This window comes from Tursiops truncatus, chromosome 5 (genome assembly GCF_011762595.2).
Source record: "Tursiops truncatus isolate mTurTru1 chromosome 5, mTurTru1.mat.Y, whole genome shotgun sequence".
NCBI lineage: Eukaryota > Metazoa > Chordata > Mammalia > Artiodactyla > Delphinidae > Tursiops > Tursiops truncatus.
The window spans coordinates 64,320,993-64,339,763 of NC_047038.1; the positions used below are offsets into that span (position 1 = coordinate 64,320,993).

An 18,771-nucleotide genomic window follows, 5' to 3' on the forward strand; every position below is an offset into this window, starting at 1 on the left:
GCTTTCCCCGCCGAGGGTAAGAGTGGCTTAGACAAGGGGGGAGGACCCTTGTCCACTGAGGTGGACCCCTTGATTAATCAGTTTGCCAATGAGGAAGCTCCCCCATCAGCAAAAAAGGGAAAAAAGACTCAAGTTCTCCCCTTCTTTTTCTTTTTCCAGTTGAAGACCAGCCTTTGGAGATTTCCAAAGTAGATGGTGCATCTCCCTTGGATGGACTGCATGAAGTAACATTCTGCAAATTGCTGTCAGAGGTCCTAAGAGCACAAATCCATCTGGTTCCCATTCCTCGTTGCTGAATGGCGTTTGCTTCAGCAGCCCACTGAGGGCTCTTTTCCTCGGAATTCTGAATTTGTACCTAGGAATCCGAGCTGGGAAGATGCTGAGTTCCATCAAGTGTGTGTTGGTGGGAGACTCTGCTGTGGGGAAAACCTCTCTGTTAGTGCGCTTCACCTCAGAGACCTTCCCAGAGGCCTACAAGCCCACAGTGTATGAAAATACAGGTGTAGACGTCTTCATGGATGGCATCCAGATCAGCCTGGGTCTCTGGGACACAGCTGGCAATGATGCCTTCAGGAGTATCCGCCCTCTGTCCTACCAGCAGGCAGACGTGGTGCTGATGTGCTACTCTGTGGCCAACCATAACTCCTTCCTGAACCTGAAGAACAAGTGGATTGGTGAAGTCAGGAGCAACCTGCCCTGCACCCCCGTGCTGGTGGTGGCCACCCAGACTGACCAGCGGGAGATGGGACCCCACAGGGCTTCCTGCGTCAACGCTATAGAAGGAAAGAGACTGGCCCAGGAGGTGAGAGCCAAGGGCTACCTGGAGTGCTCAGCCCTCAGCAACCGGGGGGTACAGCAGGTATTTGAGTGTGCCGTCCGGACTGCCATCAACCAGGCCAGGAGACGCAACAGAAGGAGGTTCTTCTCCGTTAACGAGTGCAAGATCCTCTAAACCCCAAAGACTCCACCCAGCAGTCACTTACCTCAAAGACTAACTGGGACAGGGAGAGCAGGCAAGCCAGCAAGCGTCGATGCTCTTTCTGGGCACGTCCTAAGCAGCCTGAAGCAGCGTGAGCAGCAGCAGGAAACCTTTCGGATACAGTTGTTGACGAGACTTGGCTACTGGATGTTTTTACGAAATACACTCTATCAAAGAACTCTTTGCCCATTACAGTTAGAAGATCCCTTGGGAAACTGTAATGAATATTTCACCTTCGATTATGAAACCAAAGCGGTCTCCATAATTTTGGATAATGAAGTGAGTTTTCCAAAGAATTCCATATTTAAAGACACATTGTATTTAAATAATAACAAAATAAATAGCACTGGTGTATAATTAGTTTTCACACTTGGGAAGTCTTTTCCTATCTACTGACAAACACAAATTGATGTATGAGTGAAATGACCTTATAGGGCCCTGCCATATGTTTGTAGTGTCGGTATTTTCGTCTGAAGTAGTAATTTTGTTGAAATCACTTGCCAGCTAGATTTTATTAGGTAATCAAATTTTAAAATTACTGTAAACTGATCCTTGTAATTAATTTTCCACCCACTTGTTATTCAGAGTTGTATATAAAATACAGTTCAATGACATAAGATACTTTAATACTGCCTAATGATTTTAAACAGCTATCATTATATGTCTCTGTAATTATTTTTTTTAAAAAGCGCATTTCTTATGGTTTTGCCTTTCACCCAAAGAACCCCAGTTGTGTACTAAGTATTCTTCTGTCATTCCCCAAAACAGATTGAAGGAAAACCTCTCAGGTAGAGAATCAGACTGCTCGCAGTGATAGCAGCAGAACTTGGAACAGACGCGAGGAAGTCTTACTTTCATTTCAGAGACCACTGCACTTTGCCTGCTTCTTCTGACACTGGGGTTCCTAGCTGGTCGTAGGTCTTGTGAAAGAGCAGGCTCAAAGTCTCTATAATTGTGATTTAGCAAATTTGTTATTTGAGCTCTAAACTGAGCTGGCATGGCAACATAATTCATTAATTTTAGGACCTAATCAGAATAATTGGGATGGTGTTTACATGTATATGTATGTATTTAAGGGAAAAAAGGGAATTTATAGCTTTTACTAGTTCATGAATATGAAACACCTGAATGGAAAAAAAATCACAAATTCCCAGCACAGGGAACAGGAAAACTATACAGAAGTTGCTTAGATAATAAAAATTTCTCAAGGGAAATACTGAATCAATAGGGACATCCCTCCAACCCCCAACCACCATTCTGTCTAATAGCTTAAAAGCAATGGTATTGACCATCTGTGAAAGCTGAGAACAGAGGACTATGTAAATTAAGAAATCGTGCAGGCTGGAACCCAAGTGTTTCATTTACTCACCTAATCAAAACCTATAACTACTCTGAACCACGTTTATGGAAGTACATCATTGGTTTGGTGTAACATGCCATCACACACCAATGGTAAGGCAGTTGGCATAAATGACTATGATTAGACCTATGCTGACATAACCAAACTAATTTTTCAGTTTCCTTATGTGGTCAATTCTTTATAGCTATAATAGATGTCAAAAATCAAATGTGTGCTCATCTCCACACTGCCTTCTCTTTTTCCTCTTCTCCCATCCACATTCAGGAAAAGGGCTGGGACCAGGGTCTGAGTCTCTGCGTCCAAGGTTCCCTCAATCCTCTGGGACTGACATATCTGCCTTCGCCCAGACAGCTCCAGCTCTCCAGTCCTACAGCCCATCCTCGACTCTGTGTCACCTGTGTCCCTTGACTTGAGAGCTACTATATCCAGCTGTCTATGTTGGGCATCCAGAGGGTTGGAGGGCTTCAAAGCTGGCCAGGCAGGGGAGGCGATGGGAGCGCATCTCCTTGTGATATCCCTGTTGACCCGCCTCCTCTTCTCCAACAATCGCAAATGGTCTTAAATAACTTCTGCAGATTTTCCTTCAGGGCCTGTCTAAGGTAGGCGGTATTTAACATGATAGCAGGAATAAATTTCTAATGACTAACATTGGTTGTCCCAAAGTTTTTCCTTCTTTCTTGTTGAAGGGAGATTGGCAGGGGCTGGGATATGAAAATGGGAAGGGCCCAGATAACTGATTCTAAGTGAGGGAAGAGGTGGTGATTCCACGGTGGAAGCGGTGGAGGAAGGGAAGGTCATAGAGGGCATGGTCAAATGACTTTGCCTTCATCTGGGCCACAGATGAGCCCTCTGCTTGCTGGCTGGAGCCAAGCTTAAAGGCTGTCTCTGGGAACCCTCACACCTGAGAACAGGAATCCACGTGTAAACCCTCCCCAGCAATGGGACCTGGCAGAAACAGTGGCCCGCTGGCATCTGTCTCCCCTACTAGATGACCATTCTTGAAGGCTGGGCCACCTCCTGTTCATCTCGGTGTTCCCAGGGCCCAGCTCAGGGAAAGAAGCATAGTGAAACAAAGTTGTGTTGAACTGAATTGGAGAGAAGGACAAGAATTGGGCTGATGTGCCGCGAAGTGCTTATGGGAATGAAACAGACCTCCACCAGCCCTGGGGGGTGGGGGACAGGGGTGGGGAAGAAGCAAAAATGGGTCATTGTGTTAGAATCCATGCAGTGTATGTTCTACATGGCTGTTTATCTATTTTTCCTGCCTCGACTCAGGCTATGTTTCTTCCCCTTCAAAACTTTCAGTGCCTTTTTGTAGACTATTGTACGCTGATTTCTAACCATGCTAAATAGCAACGTTAAATATGCTCTTGTTTACGTGAAAGGGTTGGTTTGAGTGGGTAGCTCATCCTATTCTGCTTTACTCTGTACTGACTAATGGGGCGGCCGAAGCTAGTGTGATGAAATGAGGCTGAGCGACAAGAAAGCAGAAGGCATCCCAACGGTGACAGTTTGCGGAGGGCTCCAGATGTGCTGACCCCTGTGCTAAGCACCTGGGCGTGTGTTATCTCACCCTGTGGGGTGAGCACCACCTTACACGGGGAAACTGAGGCCTGGCGCAGCAGGTGAGTGGCAGCATCAGGAGTCTCGAGTGGGTCTGTCAGACTCCAAAGCTGTGCTCAAGACCACTGTGCCCCACTTCCGCCCAGAGCAGCCCAGCTGTATGGTTTTGCCACATCTCATCTCATGTAACCTTGCAGGCCCCAACCCTACTAGTCCCTGTATTTTAAAACTTATTTTTAATAAAATATTCCCAGTCTGATCTTTATCTTCCCCTTTTATTTTTGTTTCTGGCAATAAGAAAGGGACCCACCTACGTCACAGAGCACCAACATTTGCAAAGGTGTCTGCCTTAAACCTTGGCTTTTAAGTATAATTTTATAGGTTGACTGCATGTGAATTGGCAGAAATGAAATACATCATGATTTGATGCTTTAAAAACCTTGGAAAAAATTCTCTTTTTCTTATTTCACTTTTCCACGCCTCAGGTTTCAGGTATCTCCTTTGAATGAGGGAGTGACAGGGGAGAGGAAAGCCCGGTTCTTTCCTTTTAAGGATTTGGTACCGAGGAAGGGCACTTTACCCATCATGAGATGGGATGAAAGGGTTCCAGTGTGGCACATCTATAGGGTTACGATACGATGGAGGGGACAGGGCATCTGCAAGTGTTCATCCCCAGTGCCGAGAAGACTATCTTATGGGTTGAGTCAGATCAGAGCAACTCAAGGGTAGGGTCCTATTTTCCCTCAGGCTGTATCTCTTCTGATAAAGCAAAGAAACATTAATCACTAGCCAAGATCCTGAGCAGTTTTTCACCAGAAAAGATAAAACAAGCCACAGAAATTACTTGTAACGTAAAGTTCCTAAAGAGTACTTGATTCAACCTAAAGTTCATGTTTTGGTCAATTCTAAAATATATCCTGACATGGGACATAATCCTTAATGGTAGATAGACAGCAATAATGGGGGAGTAAGAGGCAGACATATTTGGGAGTCACAAAGTCTGGGTCATGTGTCTTTCAGCCTCAATTTCCTTAACTTAAAACAGTAATTCCTGGATTCCTCTAAGAATTCGTGCAATAGTATTCATACAATAATAGCTTTATATCTGTGAACTATTGTTCAAATGGATGTGTCATTACGGTTTTGGTGGACCTCTATGCAGATACATAGGCTGAACATTCTAGATCAGATCAGAATATTCTAGAACTTGTTGATCGTGGGCCACACGATGGGAAACCTACACAGAAGCAGGTGCCATTTGTAGCAGTGCTAGGTAGAGCAAGATGAGTAAAATTACACGTAATGATAGTGGAAACAAACTACATTTGATTCCTACTGGCTCCAGCTTTGTGTAGGCACTTTACATACACCATGTCATTGAATCCTCAGAACATGCTCATAAGGTAAATATTATTCTCTTTCTGTTGATAAGCAACTGAGACTCAGACTGATATATGGAGATATTGCCCTTGTACAGTTACTTTTCAAAACATCCCAGTTTTACTATGTAATTTTGGTTTAATTAAACTTGACCAGCTAAAAATTATATGGTGAATCATATTCAATGTTCATTACACTCGCTAACTTAGCTAAGATGGTGAGAATGATCCCTGTTACACGCTAATGATTAGGGCTTGGCAGCCTTCCTTCATGCACTTCCTTTTGTCACTTTTCCTATGAAAAAGTCTCAGGTGGTTCCTATCCCACTGCCATGGTGGTCTCTGCTGGCTGTTCCCACTCCCCGTTTCCATTTTCCACCCTTGGCTGCCCTCCCCTGTGGCTGGGAGGCTAACCCTGTGGGCTGCATCACCCAGGAACTCTTCCTGGCTGGCTTCTACTTGGATGCAGCTGGTGGGAGACTCTGGCTGGAAGTCAGAGGGTAGGAGGAGAGAATAGTTGGGTGTTTTTTCCTACTTCTTTCCTGCTTGGGTGATGCTTATCTGTCCATAGCTGTGAATCCCTCCCACCTGCTGAGCAGCTTCTCCTCCACATCACCAGCTTTCATGGGGCCCCAGGATGGTATTTCCTCTGTCTGCCTCTCCGTCCTGTAGGAAGTAATGGCTTCCTGCTGGTGCTAGTCTTGGGATGCAGCAACATCCCTCCTGTGTTAACCCAGACCTCTACAAGTAGTGCCTTCATTCAGATCTCTTCATCTGAACCATCTGGAATAAATTTGGTTTCCTATGGAATTTTGACTGATATACTCACCAAATATTAAAAGTCATCTATATGTTCTGGTAGTAAGTGAGTACACATAACTCTTCTGAAGGATATGGGTTTGGCAGCCTGGCTAACTCTCCTGTCCTGAGCCTCAAAAGCCAGGACATATCACTCTCTACTTCTATTTGCTTGGAAGAGAAAGGAGTGTGCTGATTAATTCTAATCTGAATATGCAAAAGAATAGTTCTGGGAGGGCAAAGTTCAAGAATTGTGGGGTTTCTAATGACATATTTATATTAAAAAGCTTTTATCCATAATATATAAAGAACTACTATGAATCATCAAGAAAAACAGCCCAATTTTAAAAATGCACATTTCTCAGAAAAAGAAATATGCATAACCAATAAACAATAGAAAAGGTGCTCAATCTCACCAGTAGCAGGGAAATGGAAACAAAATCCACAATGAGATATCATTTTCCTACTACCATATTGACGGAGAATTAAAAAGTATGACTATGAGGCACTGGCAAGGGTATGAAACAATAGGAAACCTTATATGCTTCTTGTGGGCATATAAGTTGATATAACATTTTGGCATTACTTAGTAGTATTGAATATCCTATACCCTTGACCTAGACATTTCATGCCCTAGAGATATACTTACATAGACTTCCCGGGAGACCTGCATGTAAACGTTCTTAGTAGCATTGTAGATAATAGCAAAAACTACAAACAACACAATGTAATCAAGAGAGAATGGCTAAATAAATTTTGGTATATTCTCACATAGAATACTATGCAACAATGAAAATGAATGAACTGTAGCTGTATGTATCAATATAAATTAATGTAGACAATATTGAGAAAAAAGCAAGTAGTCAAATAATATATGTATTATGATTGCATTTAAGTGAAGTTCAAATGCAAGCAAAGCTTAACAATACAATACTTAGGGTCAAAAACACTTTAAAGCATGGGAATGATTAACACAGCGTTTAATTAAGTGGTTACCTCTCCTAGGGAGATAAGGGAATACAACTGAGCAGGGTCACCCAGGGATGTCACAGGTATTGTTCTATTTCTTAAGTTTGGGAAGTGGGTACAAGAATGATCATTTAATTTTTTCTGTTATTTATTCTTCAAAAATATTCCTATGTGTTTTATACACTCTTTTGTGTGCCTGATATAATTCATAATTTTAAAAGGTTTTTAAGGACTTCCCTGGTGGTCCGCGGTTAGGACTCCATGCTCTCACTGTCAAGGACCCAGGTTTGATCCCTGGTCAGGGAGCTAAGATCCCACATGCCGTACGGTGTGGCAAAAAAAAAACAAAAAACTTTTTTTTTAAAGTTCAGGTTGTACAGTCAAATTTCCAGAATTTCAGCTCTGTCCCTCAGTAGCTTTGCAACCTTGTTCAAGTTAACTAGCCTCTCTGTACATCAATTTCCTCATCTGTAAAATGGAGAAAATAACATCACAGGGTGGTGAGGATTAAAGAAAAGAATGAATACAGGTAAAGTCTGCACTATGTCTGGCACATAGCAAGTTTTCAATAAATGGCATCTCTGTCATTCAATTGTCATCCTCCCTCAGAGCTGGGAGGATCCTGATCTTTAGTGGATGAAGACATTAAGATCTGGGGACAGTTAAATGACCTTCCCAAAGATCTATGAGCTGGTGGCAGACTCAGCCCACCTCACTCTCCCTACCACATTTTGGGTGTTCTTTCTCTAAGCTTCATGAGAGCAGAGAGGTTTGGTTTTACTTGTTCACTTTTTATAAGCTCACTTTTCAATCCAGGTTTCCTGTACTCTATAATTTGCAGTATTTTTTCTTAGCACAAAGCAGGTGCCTTTCAGTGCCTTACAGGAGGGATCAACAGAGAATCCTTTATCTTATTTATTCATTCAGCATTTACTAGGCTCCTTTTGTTCTTTCAGGGGGTGATACTAGGCTTCTTGCGTTCTCTCAGGGGGTGATTCAAAGAAAGTAGAGGACGTCACTAAAAGAGACATCGATCCGAGCATCTCTCCATCGCTGGATTTACAATATTGTTTCATAATTATGTGTTCATGTTTCCATTCCCCCATTGGACCGTGACCTTCTTAGCAACAAGACTGCAAATAGCCAAAGCTGCTGCTTTTGTGGAGTTTAGGATCTAGTTAGGTAGGGATATCTGTGTATGGGCAGATAATAATTATGTAAACAAATCTGATAAATATGGATGGGTGATCAGTACTATAAGGAAATAAATTAGGAAAAGGGAGGGAGGACACTTGGTAGTTTATCCTCTTAATTGAGGAGAAGCCTGGCTGATGTAGACAGACTGCATCATTTAAAAATAAACCACCCCGGGCTTCCCTGGTGGCTCAGTGGTTGGGAGTCCACCTGCCGATGCAGGGGACACGGGTTCGTGCCCCGGTCTGGGAAGTTCCCACATGCCGCGGAGTGCCTGGGCCCGTGAGCCATGGCTGCTGAGCCTGCGCGTCCGGAGCCTGTGCTCCGCAACAGGAGAGGCCACAACAGTGAGAAGCCCACGTACAGAAAAAAATAAATAAATAAAAATAAACCACCCCTCTGAAAAAGAAAGCAGGCTTAACTTTTTCTCTGCTGGCCTCAAAAAAGGGACACACAGCTTTTCACAACAATCAGTGTTCAATACCCATTTCCCTCCAGAAGTGACTGACTTGGGGGATTCCAACCCACCTGACTGTTGGGTTAGGGCTGTTCCAAAGGATGGATTAGAAGAGACTGGCACAGAAAAGTGACATGATTTACAGAAGCTGGGGTTTACACAGGCAAGTGGTTTCCAACAGATTCTGAAAACAAGGAAGGAAATGACTAGAACTCAGGGTCTAGATAGGACTCAAAGTGGAGCCAAAAGCTTGCCTGCTGGGACTTGTGGAGCAATTCCAAGAATATGTGTGTGGACGTGGTAGCACAGGCGTGAGAAACAGCAAGGTTACAGCATGCTAGAGCCCATCTACTGATGCAGTTGCAGTGCTTGCTCTTTATGGCTGTGTTGTTTAAATAGAACATAGTAAGTTGCCCTAATCTGTCTTTGCTCTGTGGAAGTTTCACCCTGATGGAAACAGGAGGGGTGCGATTTACGAGTGAGTCACTGGAATTAACCAAAGAGCAGTTGTTGGGTGGTAAAGCTGTCATCTCAGGGAACTAAAGATTTACTGAGGATTTTGATTGACAATGTTTTTTATTAAGTTTTCGGAAAGCCCCCAATAAATCACTGCATGTATGTACTTCTCAAATACATCTCTCTTTCCCTCTTTTCTCCTCCTTTTCATCATTTCCCTCTGCAGCTAGGTACCCCTGTCACCTGTCTTTGGTTGCTCCAGCATCTGAAATGGTGCCATGCCCATAGTAGATGCTGACCTCTATTTCTTTTTTATTTTATTTTTATTTTTTTTGTGTGTGGTACACGGGCCTCTCACTGCTGTGGCCTCTCCCGTTGCAGAGCACAGGCTCCAGATGCACAGGCTCAGCGGCCATGGCTCACGGACCCAGCCACTCCATGGCACGTGGGATCTTCCCGGACCGGGGCACGAACCCGTGTCCCCTGCATCGGCAGGTGGACTCTCAACCACTGCGCCACCAGGGAAGCCCTGACCTCTGTTTCTTGAGTAAATCAATCCTTATTATCACCATCACACACATCCATTCATACAGCACTTTAGAAGTGTCCAAAGTGCTTTTCCATGCCTTCTGGTACTAATTGCCAGTATTTGCTTAGCACTCTCTAAACAATCAAGTACTTTGTGTATGTTGTCACCCATGACGTCACAACAATGCTGTGGGTTATTATTATTTGGCCCATTTTACAGGCAAGGAAGCTAAGGCTGTGGAAGGTTAAATGACTCATCTATGCGCACTTAACTGACACTTGGCAGACTCAGGATCGTGCTTAGACCTCTTGGCTCCAAGCTCCCCTTTTTCCATGCCACTAAGCAAGCTTTCATCTGAGGCTCAAGACGACCCTGTGAAGAAGAAATGAGAGAGATGAGGCCCAGGAAGGTGATGTGACATGTCCAGGCCATGCACACAGTTACTGACCAGAAGAGAGGTCTCTGTTTCTAAGCCCTGGCCGTCAATATTATCATTCTTATTATCATAACGTGTTTTAAAAAAATTGGAAATTGCTATGTGGTTGTCTCTGATCAACAAATGGAAAAGTCTGAAAGAGGGAAATTATCTGTTAATCTAGGTCTAAACCATATTTGCATTAATTCTCTGGATACTGCCTGCAAACTCACACTAATTTTTTTCTCTCCTTCTGTTAGTGTGTATACTTCCATTGAGAGTATAATATATAAATCAACATGGCTGGAACATTTTCTTCCGTTTCTCTATTATTTTTGTTAAATTATTATACTATATAGTATCAATGTTTATATAATATATTATATTGTATTATATATTATTACTATTATTATATTATTATGTGCTATTATTAGACCCACATTTTTGGAGCTGGAAGAAAACTCAGGGAGGATTTAACACAAGCTCATCACTTTGCAGATGAGGAAACTGACTCTCCAAGTTGCCCAAGGACACACAGCTGGCTGCAGGCAAAGCTGGGACCTTGAGAGCTAGGTCTCAGCTCCCAGGAGCTCTTCTATCTTCCCTCTGGCCTCAAACCTCCCAGCCTCTATCTACCTAGTTTCAGGTTTCAACGATGGAAGTTTAAAGGTTTACCCTTTGCTTAAAACGTCAGAGGCACTGGCAGGTGATTAAAAAAAGAAAAGAAAATGTCAGAGGGAAAGGCCAACACATGAAACCAGCAACGGTAGAAGTGCAGGAAGACACAGGACACAGCAGCCAGCCAGCAGCGCTGCCTTGTGTGTTATTAACAAGCCAGCAGCCAGAGCTATGAGCCCTGAACAACTCAGAGCTGGGCCTTCATGGGCTCAGGGGGAATCTGAGAGAGGCTCTCCCTTCTTCCACCCAAATACTCAGAAGGGAAACTTGCAAGCCAGCCTGGTTGTGACAGGTTAAAACAGTCATAGAGGAAAGAGATTCTTTACATAGATATGTATTTCTATATCTGTCCCCCCAGATTATACAAATATTGCATGCTTTTTTTTTTTTTTTTTTTTTTTTTGCGGTACGTGGGCCTCTCACTGCTGGGGCCCCTCCCGCTGCGGAGCACAGGCTCCAGACGTGCAGGCCCAGTGGCCGTGGCTCATGGGCCCAGCCGCTCCGCGGCACATGGGATCTTCTCAGACCGGGACACGAACCCACGTCCCCTGCATTGGCAGGCGGACTCTCAACCACTGCGCCACCAGGGAAGCCCTGCTTATTGTTTAAAAAATTAGAAAAACACAGCAAAGCAAAAGACAATAATTAAAATCACTGTTACATCATTTTTTGTATTTACCCCTACAGAATTTTTCTTATACACTTATGCATGTATTTTTGAAAAAATAGGATCATATAGTAAAATCTGATTTCCAATCTACTTTTTAAAATTTACTATATTGTGAACAGCTTTCTATGTTGGCATGTTAATGAATATACATACTCCTATGCTGTTGTATGTAAAGGCAGCATGGTAACTATTCCAGATTTTTCCAAGGAACCTGTAACCATATGTTTGTTAATTGCATCTATGGACATGTATTGAACTGTGTATGGGAAATTTGTGTGTGTGTGTGTGTGTGTGGCCTTGCTTAAAGCTGTAGTAAAAACCACAGATATATCTGGCACTATGTGCTTTATGTATGTTAATTTATTTTCTTGTAAGCACTCAAGATGAAGTTAATATTATCATCCCCATTTTACAGATGAGGAAACTTACCCAAAGTCAGTCACCTAGCATGTGTCAGAGTCAAGATTCAGTCCAGGCAATCTGGCCCAAGCCTGTGCTCCTGACACCACACTTCCAAGAATGGTTCCACCTATTTGGTTCCACACTCCAGCTCCTCGGTTACAAAACTGGAGGGCCTGTAGGAACATCCAGTCCTAGAAAGAAAAGTCTTAGTATGACAGATGTGAGGTCCAGAGAGTTCTTGACTTTACTATCAAGTCACCTGTAAGTTCATCACAGAGTTTGAAGATCATCCATCCAGCTGCTCTTTCTCTGGTCTTCTCCGACCATCTTCCCCCCACAGACCGCCCCCCCCAAAACCCATCTTCTTCTACCTTCTCAGCCCTTCCCGCAGCCTTGGGCTCCATGTAGAAGGTCCCAGTGGAGGCTTAAGCCCTTCAGAGTGAAACAGCTATAAAACAAACACACCTTTCTTTGGTTACTATTGACAACTGTCAGACAGAACTATTTGGTGTTAGGCTCTCACAGTCACTTTCTTTCATTTTACCAGACTCCCTCCCAGGAAGGGCTGGGAGGGGGCCTTGGGGAGGAAGGAAAGAGGGGTGAGAGGGGAAGAAAACCCCCATCCTGCCACAACACAGAGCCTCGGATTTTGCTCTGCTTTGATGCTAACGTCTCTGATTCTCCCTGGTTCGTTCTGAAGTTGGGGGGTGGGGGAGGGAGGAGGGCATGAGGACAGCTGCGCCTCCAAGCAATGGCATGGCTCTAAGAAGCTGTTTGACGAGGACCCTTGAATGGACACCTCCATTTCCCTCCCCTCCAAAGAATGACAGTCACCTTGGGTAAGTCTGTTGTTAGAGTTGAATGGCTGGAGGTTTGTGTAGGATGGACTCAGGGTCTCTTCTCTTCCAGGAGGTTTTCAGAATGGAACTTTTCATGTGAGAAAGTCATCTGGCCTTTCCAGTGGGTCTGTGATCTTCTGATTAAACCACTGTGGTAAAAGACCTTTTCTTTTTCTTTATTTCCAACCATTGCAGACAAATACTGCTTAAAAGTACAATAAATTCCAAGAAGAAGAAGAAGGAGGAGGAGGACAGAGAAGGAAAGACAAAGATTTAATAGGAAAAAAATGAAGTAAAAAAAAGACATACGGGACTTCCCTGGTGGCGCAGTGGTTAAGAATCCGCCTGCCAATGCAGGGGACACAGGTTCAAGCCCTGGTCCGGGAAGATCCCACATGCCACAGGGCAACTAAGCCCGTGCGCCACAACTACTGAGCCTGTGCTCTAGAACCCGCGAGCCACAACTACGGAGCCCACGTGCTGCAACTACTGAAACCCGCACACCTAGAGCCCGCTCTCCGCAATGAGAGAAGCCACCGCAATGAAAAGCCCGTGCACCGCAACAAAGAGTAGCCCCCGCTCACCGCAACTAGAGAAAGCCCGAGCAGCAATGAAGACCCAACACTGCCAAAAAAAAAAAAAAGACTTAAAATGCAAGTCCCATTTTTATTATTAGATTCAATAGACATTATCCAATTGCTAAAAAACTTTCTAATCTAAACTCCTGATTTCTGTGCTTATCTTGCTGTGGTCTAGTAACAGTCTCAAGACCTGTCTGCCTGGTGTTTGGATCACACTGCGAGCAGCTATGATCTAGTTCACTCATTTCTTTGCCAGAAAAGTTCATTCATTCACTCATTTATTCTCTGAATAAACATTCGTTAAACACCTGTTACAGGCAGGGCATATAGGTTAATCCTGACTTTCTCAGGATTACAGTGACACCATGATTATGTGTTATTTTTACATAATTAAATTGCAATCGTCATGGTATATATCAATATAATATGATGTTCACTGTAATAGCTTTGGAAAGATAAATTGTCCCAGACCTGGTCTGGGACAGACCCTTTCTGTGTGTGATATAATTCAAAACCTCTTTCTGGGAAGAAAATCAATGCTCCTGATAAAACACCTATGCAATTTTCTGATCGATTGCAATGGTATTGAGACTTGTTCCAGGAAACAAGTCACCCTCGCACTTCCTTCCCCCCACCCCCAGCTGACCGTCAGACACAGTCTAGTTGACCTTTAACCAGACAGTCTTTTCTTTCCTTTTCTAGTCTGATTATCTGGCCATCCCTATCAAGTGTGAATCTTTGAAATGGACTCCTAGAGGCCTCTTCCCTTGGAGAAAACCTGCAAGAGTTTGACACATGATCATATCTAAGGAAGGAGGTGACAATTCTCATGGGTTGGTGGAGCTGGCAGGAACCCATGACCTTGAGCAAGCTTTATAATATTTCTGAGTCTCAGTTTTTTCATCTATGAAATGGAAAGACTAATACCTCAGGTTGTGAGAATTAGGTGAGGCATTGGATGGAAAGGGCTTGGTAGGTAAGGAGTGCACCATAAGTGTTCACCATTTGTTATGATGATGACTGTGGATTCCTGATCTCCTTGGAGTCAAAAGCCCTGTGGTACCAGGTTCCTCCTCTGCTCCAAATCAAGCTCTAGACCTTAGCTTGCTCTATGCGATGCCTAGAGGGAACAGACCCACCAAGGGGCTCAGGAAAGGAACTGTCTAGAGCAGCAGAAGCCCAGTTCCTCAGGGGGAGGAGGGGACAGCCTGAAGTGGGTAAGTCAGCCAGGCTTGCATAGGTGGTAACACTCACATTTCCCACACTTTGAAAGTTCCCTCTAAGGTAGAGGGGAGGGGATTAAGCTCGAGTCGCCTTGGGGCCAATTCTGGCTGAAAGACTTACAGCAGGTGTGTGATCTGGAAGCCAGCCAAGCAGACTCACCCCACATCTGTGGGAGAAGGCAGTGGTCTCCTGTGGTTTCAGTCCTGTGGCTGTTACTCAGGCACTGTTTATGGGCTGCCCTTTTTCACAGCTTTTCTCTTAGCTTGAGGCTGGGGTTGAGGGGAGGAGGGAGGCTGCTGAATTCTGCTGGTTCTCTTTCGTCCGTTCTGCTCTTGATAGAAGAAGCACATGTGTCATGTAGTGAATAATTTTCCTCTTTTAACCTCAATCTGCTTTTTCTGAGAGAATGACGTCTGTGTAAGAGGCTCTGGAAGAGGCAGGAGGGGGAGACAGAGGAGGAGTCAAGGGAGGGAGAGGAAGGGAGATGGGAGTCTGGCCAATGTCCCCAGACCACTTTATATTGTGGAGACTTACAAACTGACCATTCTCTGCCACGGCCCCCAGGGGTAAAGGGAAGAGGAGGACGCAGGAGAAGAGAAAGAGTGTTTGCGGGTGGTACAGCGATGCCAGCTGGCAGGGCACCTTTGTGAGGATTAGAAATGCTGCCTTCTCTGGGTGCACCTGACCCCGCACCAGCCAGCAGAGATTGGCAAGCCCAGCACAGGCTGGCTTTCAGTCTCCACTGTCCCCTCTGCCTAGAGTTTTGTTCAGTGAACAGCCTGAGCAACTGTGACCAGCAGCCCTGACTGGGGGAAGACAGTTCCCAAATGCAGTGGCAGATGAGGGCTCACAAGAAACTGAGATAAGAAGCAAAGAGGTAACACCTGCTCTTGTTTATGACTACCATGTCTGGTGGGTATAAAGCTACAGTCCATTTCCGGAAAGAAAGCCTTACTACTGGGAAGTCCCTCTACTCATAGAGTATAGCTCTTTACTTTCTCCACGAAGCATCAGTCAAACCCTATGTAATCTAGTTCTCCCCCTCCTTTTCCACCAAACTTGGACTCTGTCCCTGTTTCCCCGCCGTATTGCTTCTTTTGGGCTCCCTAGGAAGGGGCTTCCTGGACTTCAGAGTGAAATCTCTACCCCCAACATTTCTGCTACTAATACTCACTACCACGTACAGGAAAACTCTGGTGCCTTATTCTGCTGAATCTTTTTTTATTTTTTAATTTTTTTCCTCTTATCAAATGACACCTCTTTTAGAAAGAAGGAGATGAAAAAGCTAAGAGGGTAAAGGAACATAAGAGTGGAGAAAATCCTGCCTAGTCACATATAGTTTTTTGCTTTAATTTATTTTCTTCCCCCGTGGAGAGAATGTTTAAAGCTTTCATCAGATTGTCAAAGGAGTCCATGAGCCTAAAATTTCAAGAGCCGCTGCTATAAAATGACTCACAGAATCTAAACAAAAGGGGCATAGAAAGTTCAGGGAGGGTTTATTAAATTTATTTTATCCCACTGTCTGATTTTCAGCAGCTTATCTAATTTCTTCCAGACCACGGGCATGAACACTGCTGCTTATTCTCCTGCCTGTCCTGGATGGCCCCCAGAATCACATTATTCTAATTGCCAGCTAGCAGGCCTCCCATTCTTCAGCCCCTCAGGCTCCACATGTCACCAGAGTTATAATCCTAAAGCGTATCTTTCATCATATCTTCACCAAACTCCAAGCAGCTCATTGGCGTTAAACTCCTCCACCGTCTGGCCCACTCAACCTCCCTGACCTTATCGTGCTCTGTTCTTTAGCCAGCCCTCCATGCCAGCCGGGTTGGTCAATGTACTGCTCACGACATGGACATTGTGACCATCGACCTCCAAGTCATTACCCTTAATCTAGGTCTTTGTCACCCCTTTCCCCTCAGTTTTCCAGAACCTTCCATCATTTAAGGCCAGCTCTCTGAAGCGGTATGCCCTGCTTCTGTGTTCCCACAGCACCCCGTTTTCCCCATCACAGACCCCATGACTGTGTGCAGTAACTCTTGCCTGCTCTCTTCATCTCTCCCACTGGTCAGTGAGTTTCTTCCGGATAAGGGTTGTGTTTGGCCAATGTTCCCAATATTGCCTGGAAGTTAGTATGTGCTTGGATACTTAAATATTTATTGGATAACTGAAGTTTTCTCTGACAATTATAGTGCATGCCCCCTCTGGGCCTGTATTTCCCCGAACTTCTATTATATTTATTGTTTCTACCAGGGACCAATAATCAGAATTACTGGAAGAGTTTTATAAAATACAAATTCTCAGAGCTCTATCCCAGCTCTACTGCATCAGGATCTAGAGGGATGGGAACCAGAATATGTATTTCTACAAAGTTCCCTAGATGTTTTTGATAACCTAGTTTGCTTTATATCTCAAACTTTTTTGTCTTGGGGCCACTTTACACTCTTAAAAATCACTGAAAAATCTAAAGAGTTTTTGTTGATGTGTGTTGTAGTTATTAATGTTAACCAAACTAAAATTACAATGGATAAATGACAAAATATTTATATATTAATTCATTCAAAGTAACAATAATAGATCCATTAAATGTTAACATAAATGACACATTCTTTTTTGTGTGTTTATTGAATTTTATTTTATTTTTTGTACAGCAGGTTCTTATTAGTTATCTATTTTATACATATTAGTGTATACATGTCTATCCCTACCTCCCAATTCATCCCACCACCACCACCCCACCACTTTCCCCCCTTGGTGTCCATACGTTTGTTCTCTACATCTGTGAATGACACATTCTTAAATAAAAAATGTTTTCCTAAACAACAGTTTTAATGAGAAGAGTACCATTGTTTTATATTTTTGCAAATTGCTTTAATGTCTAACTTAATAGATGATAGTTAGATTGCATATCTGTCTTTGCATTCAGTCTGGTGCAATTTGCCATGTGTGGTTTTAGATGCAATATATGAAGAAAATTCAGCTTCACATGAACAAAAAGAAGTATTTTCATAGACTTTTCAGATCATTGTGGATATTTTCCTTTGAAAGGACTCCAAAAATTGATGTTATAGTTTCTTAAAAGTTAGTTGCAATGTGGAATCCGGAACCATATCAATGAACTCTGAACTCTTGTAGAGAATGAGCGAAACAGACAAGTAAGTCCTTAGTATTATTATGAACATAATTTTGACTATTTTTTGAGGTTCCTACAGTGATCTATTGTTCATTATTTTTACAACTTTTTCATGAAGATAATTCTCAGATTGTTTAATTCATTCAACAATTATTGTTGAGTGCTGTGTGCCAGGTGGTGTTCTGGGCATTGAAGTTCTAAATGTAACTGATCCCACAACAAAATTATATTGATGAGAGAGGCCCCAGTTTCAGAGTTGCTGCTAGTCCATTTGGTACCTTTGTGTAAATTAGAAAAAGTCACTTTGTCTGAAGTCTCATGGGCACACACTTCTGCAAGCAGTGCCCCCTCCTTCAGGTGGACATAAACTTGCACTGGACACAGGGCTTGGTGAGAGGACTGTGGGTATAATTGTAGCCACCACTCACTTGTTGGTGGAGTACTTTTTTGCAGTGAACAACTTAGGCAACTGCTCGTGGTAGCCTTACGTGTTTTACATTTCTCTTGTTCCCTAAGCTGGTTGGCCTTAGAGCCAGAATTTGAACCCAAGTGGTGAGGCTCCAGAAGGTTCCAGTAAGTCTGTGACCTTAACCACTAGACTATGCAATTCCTGATGCATAGCGGACTGACGCCAAGTGGCAGGGGTATGGGTAGTAGTTGTAATATTACATCCTCTTAGGCTTAACAGATTTCTATTAAGAGATTTATATGACTTGACAAATGTGGTACTTCCTAAAGACAATAAAATAGAGGGACATGTCCACAGTTCTCTTCAGCACAAACGTATGTTCAACAACTACAAAGAATGCTGGTCCACTTTGGTGTTAACTAACAAAACTTTGTCACTGAGGCATGCATGAACCTCTCAGCCAAGTGACATTATTATCTGGGCACTTACACTGTCTTCAACTGTGTCAAATGCTACTGAGGTTCAAGTGGAAGAGAAGTGAGAATTGGCCATTGGATTTATTAACACAGTAGTGACCTTGTCAAGAGCAGTTTCATCCAAAAGTTGTTGGCAAAAGATTGATTGGTGTATGTTCTGTAGAGAATTTTTCGACTGGGTCTCACTGAAACGTTAAAGAATGGGCCTTCGTCATCTGTATTTCTACAGATCTCTGTATTTTGTAGAGTTATATTTCATT

The 18,771-nt window shown here is 43.5% G+C and overlaps 1 protein-coding gene across 4 annotated transcripts in view; it reads left to right on the plus strand.

The window, feature by feature from the left end:
* Positions 1 to 17,097, plus strand: part of RHOH (ras homolog family member H) — a 58,893-nt gene extending 41,796 nt beyond the window's left edge. For 3 of the 4 annotated variants that reach the window (XM_019928294.3, XM_019928293.3, XM_019928296.3), the window contains one exon: positions 160 to 2,985. In XM_019928294.3, the coding sequence (XP_019783853.1) occupies positions 377 to 952 (576 nt within the window). In that variant the 5' untranslated portion in view covers positions 160 to 376 and the 3' untranslated portion in view covers positions 953 to 2,985. Of the gene's footprint in view, positions 1 to 159; positions 2,986 to 12,883 lie in introns of those variants that run through there. The other variant, XR_002175009.3, reaches the window with a different exon arrangement.
* The last annotated feature ends 1,674 nt before the right edge of the window (positions 17,098 to 18,771 follow it).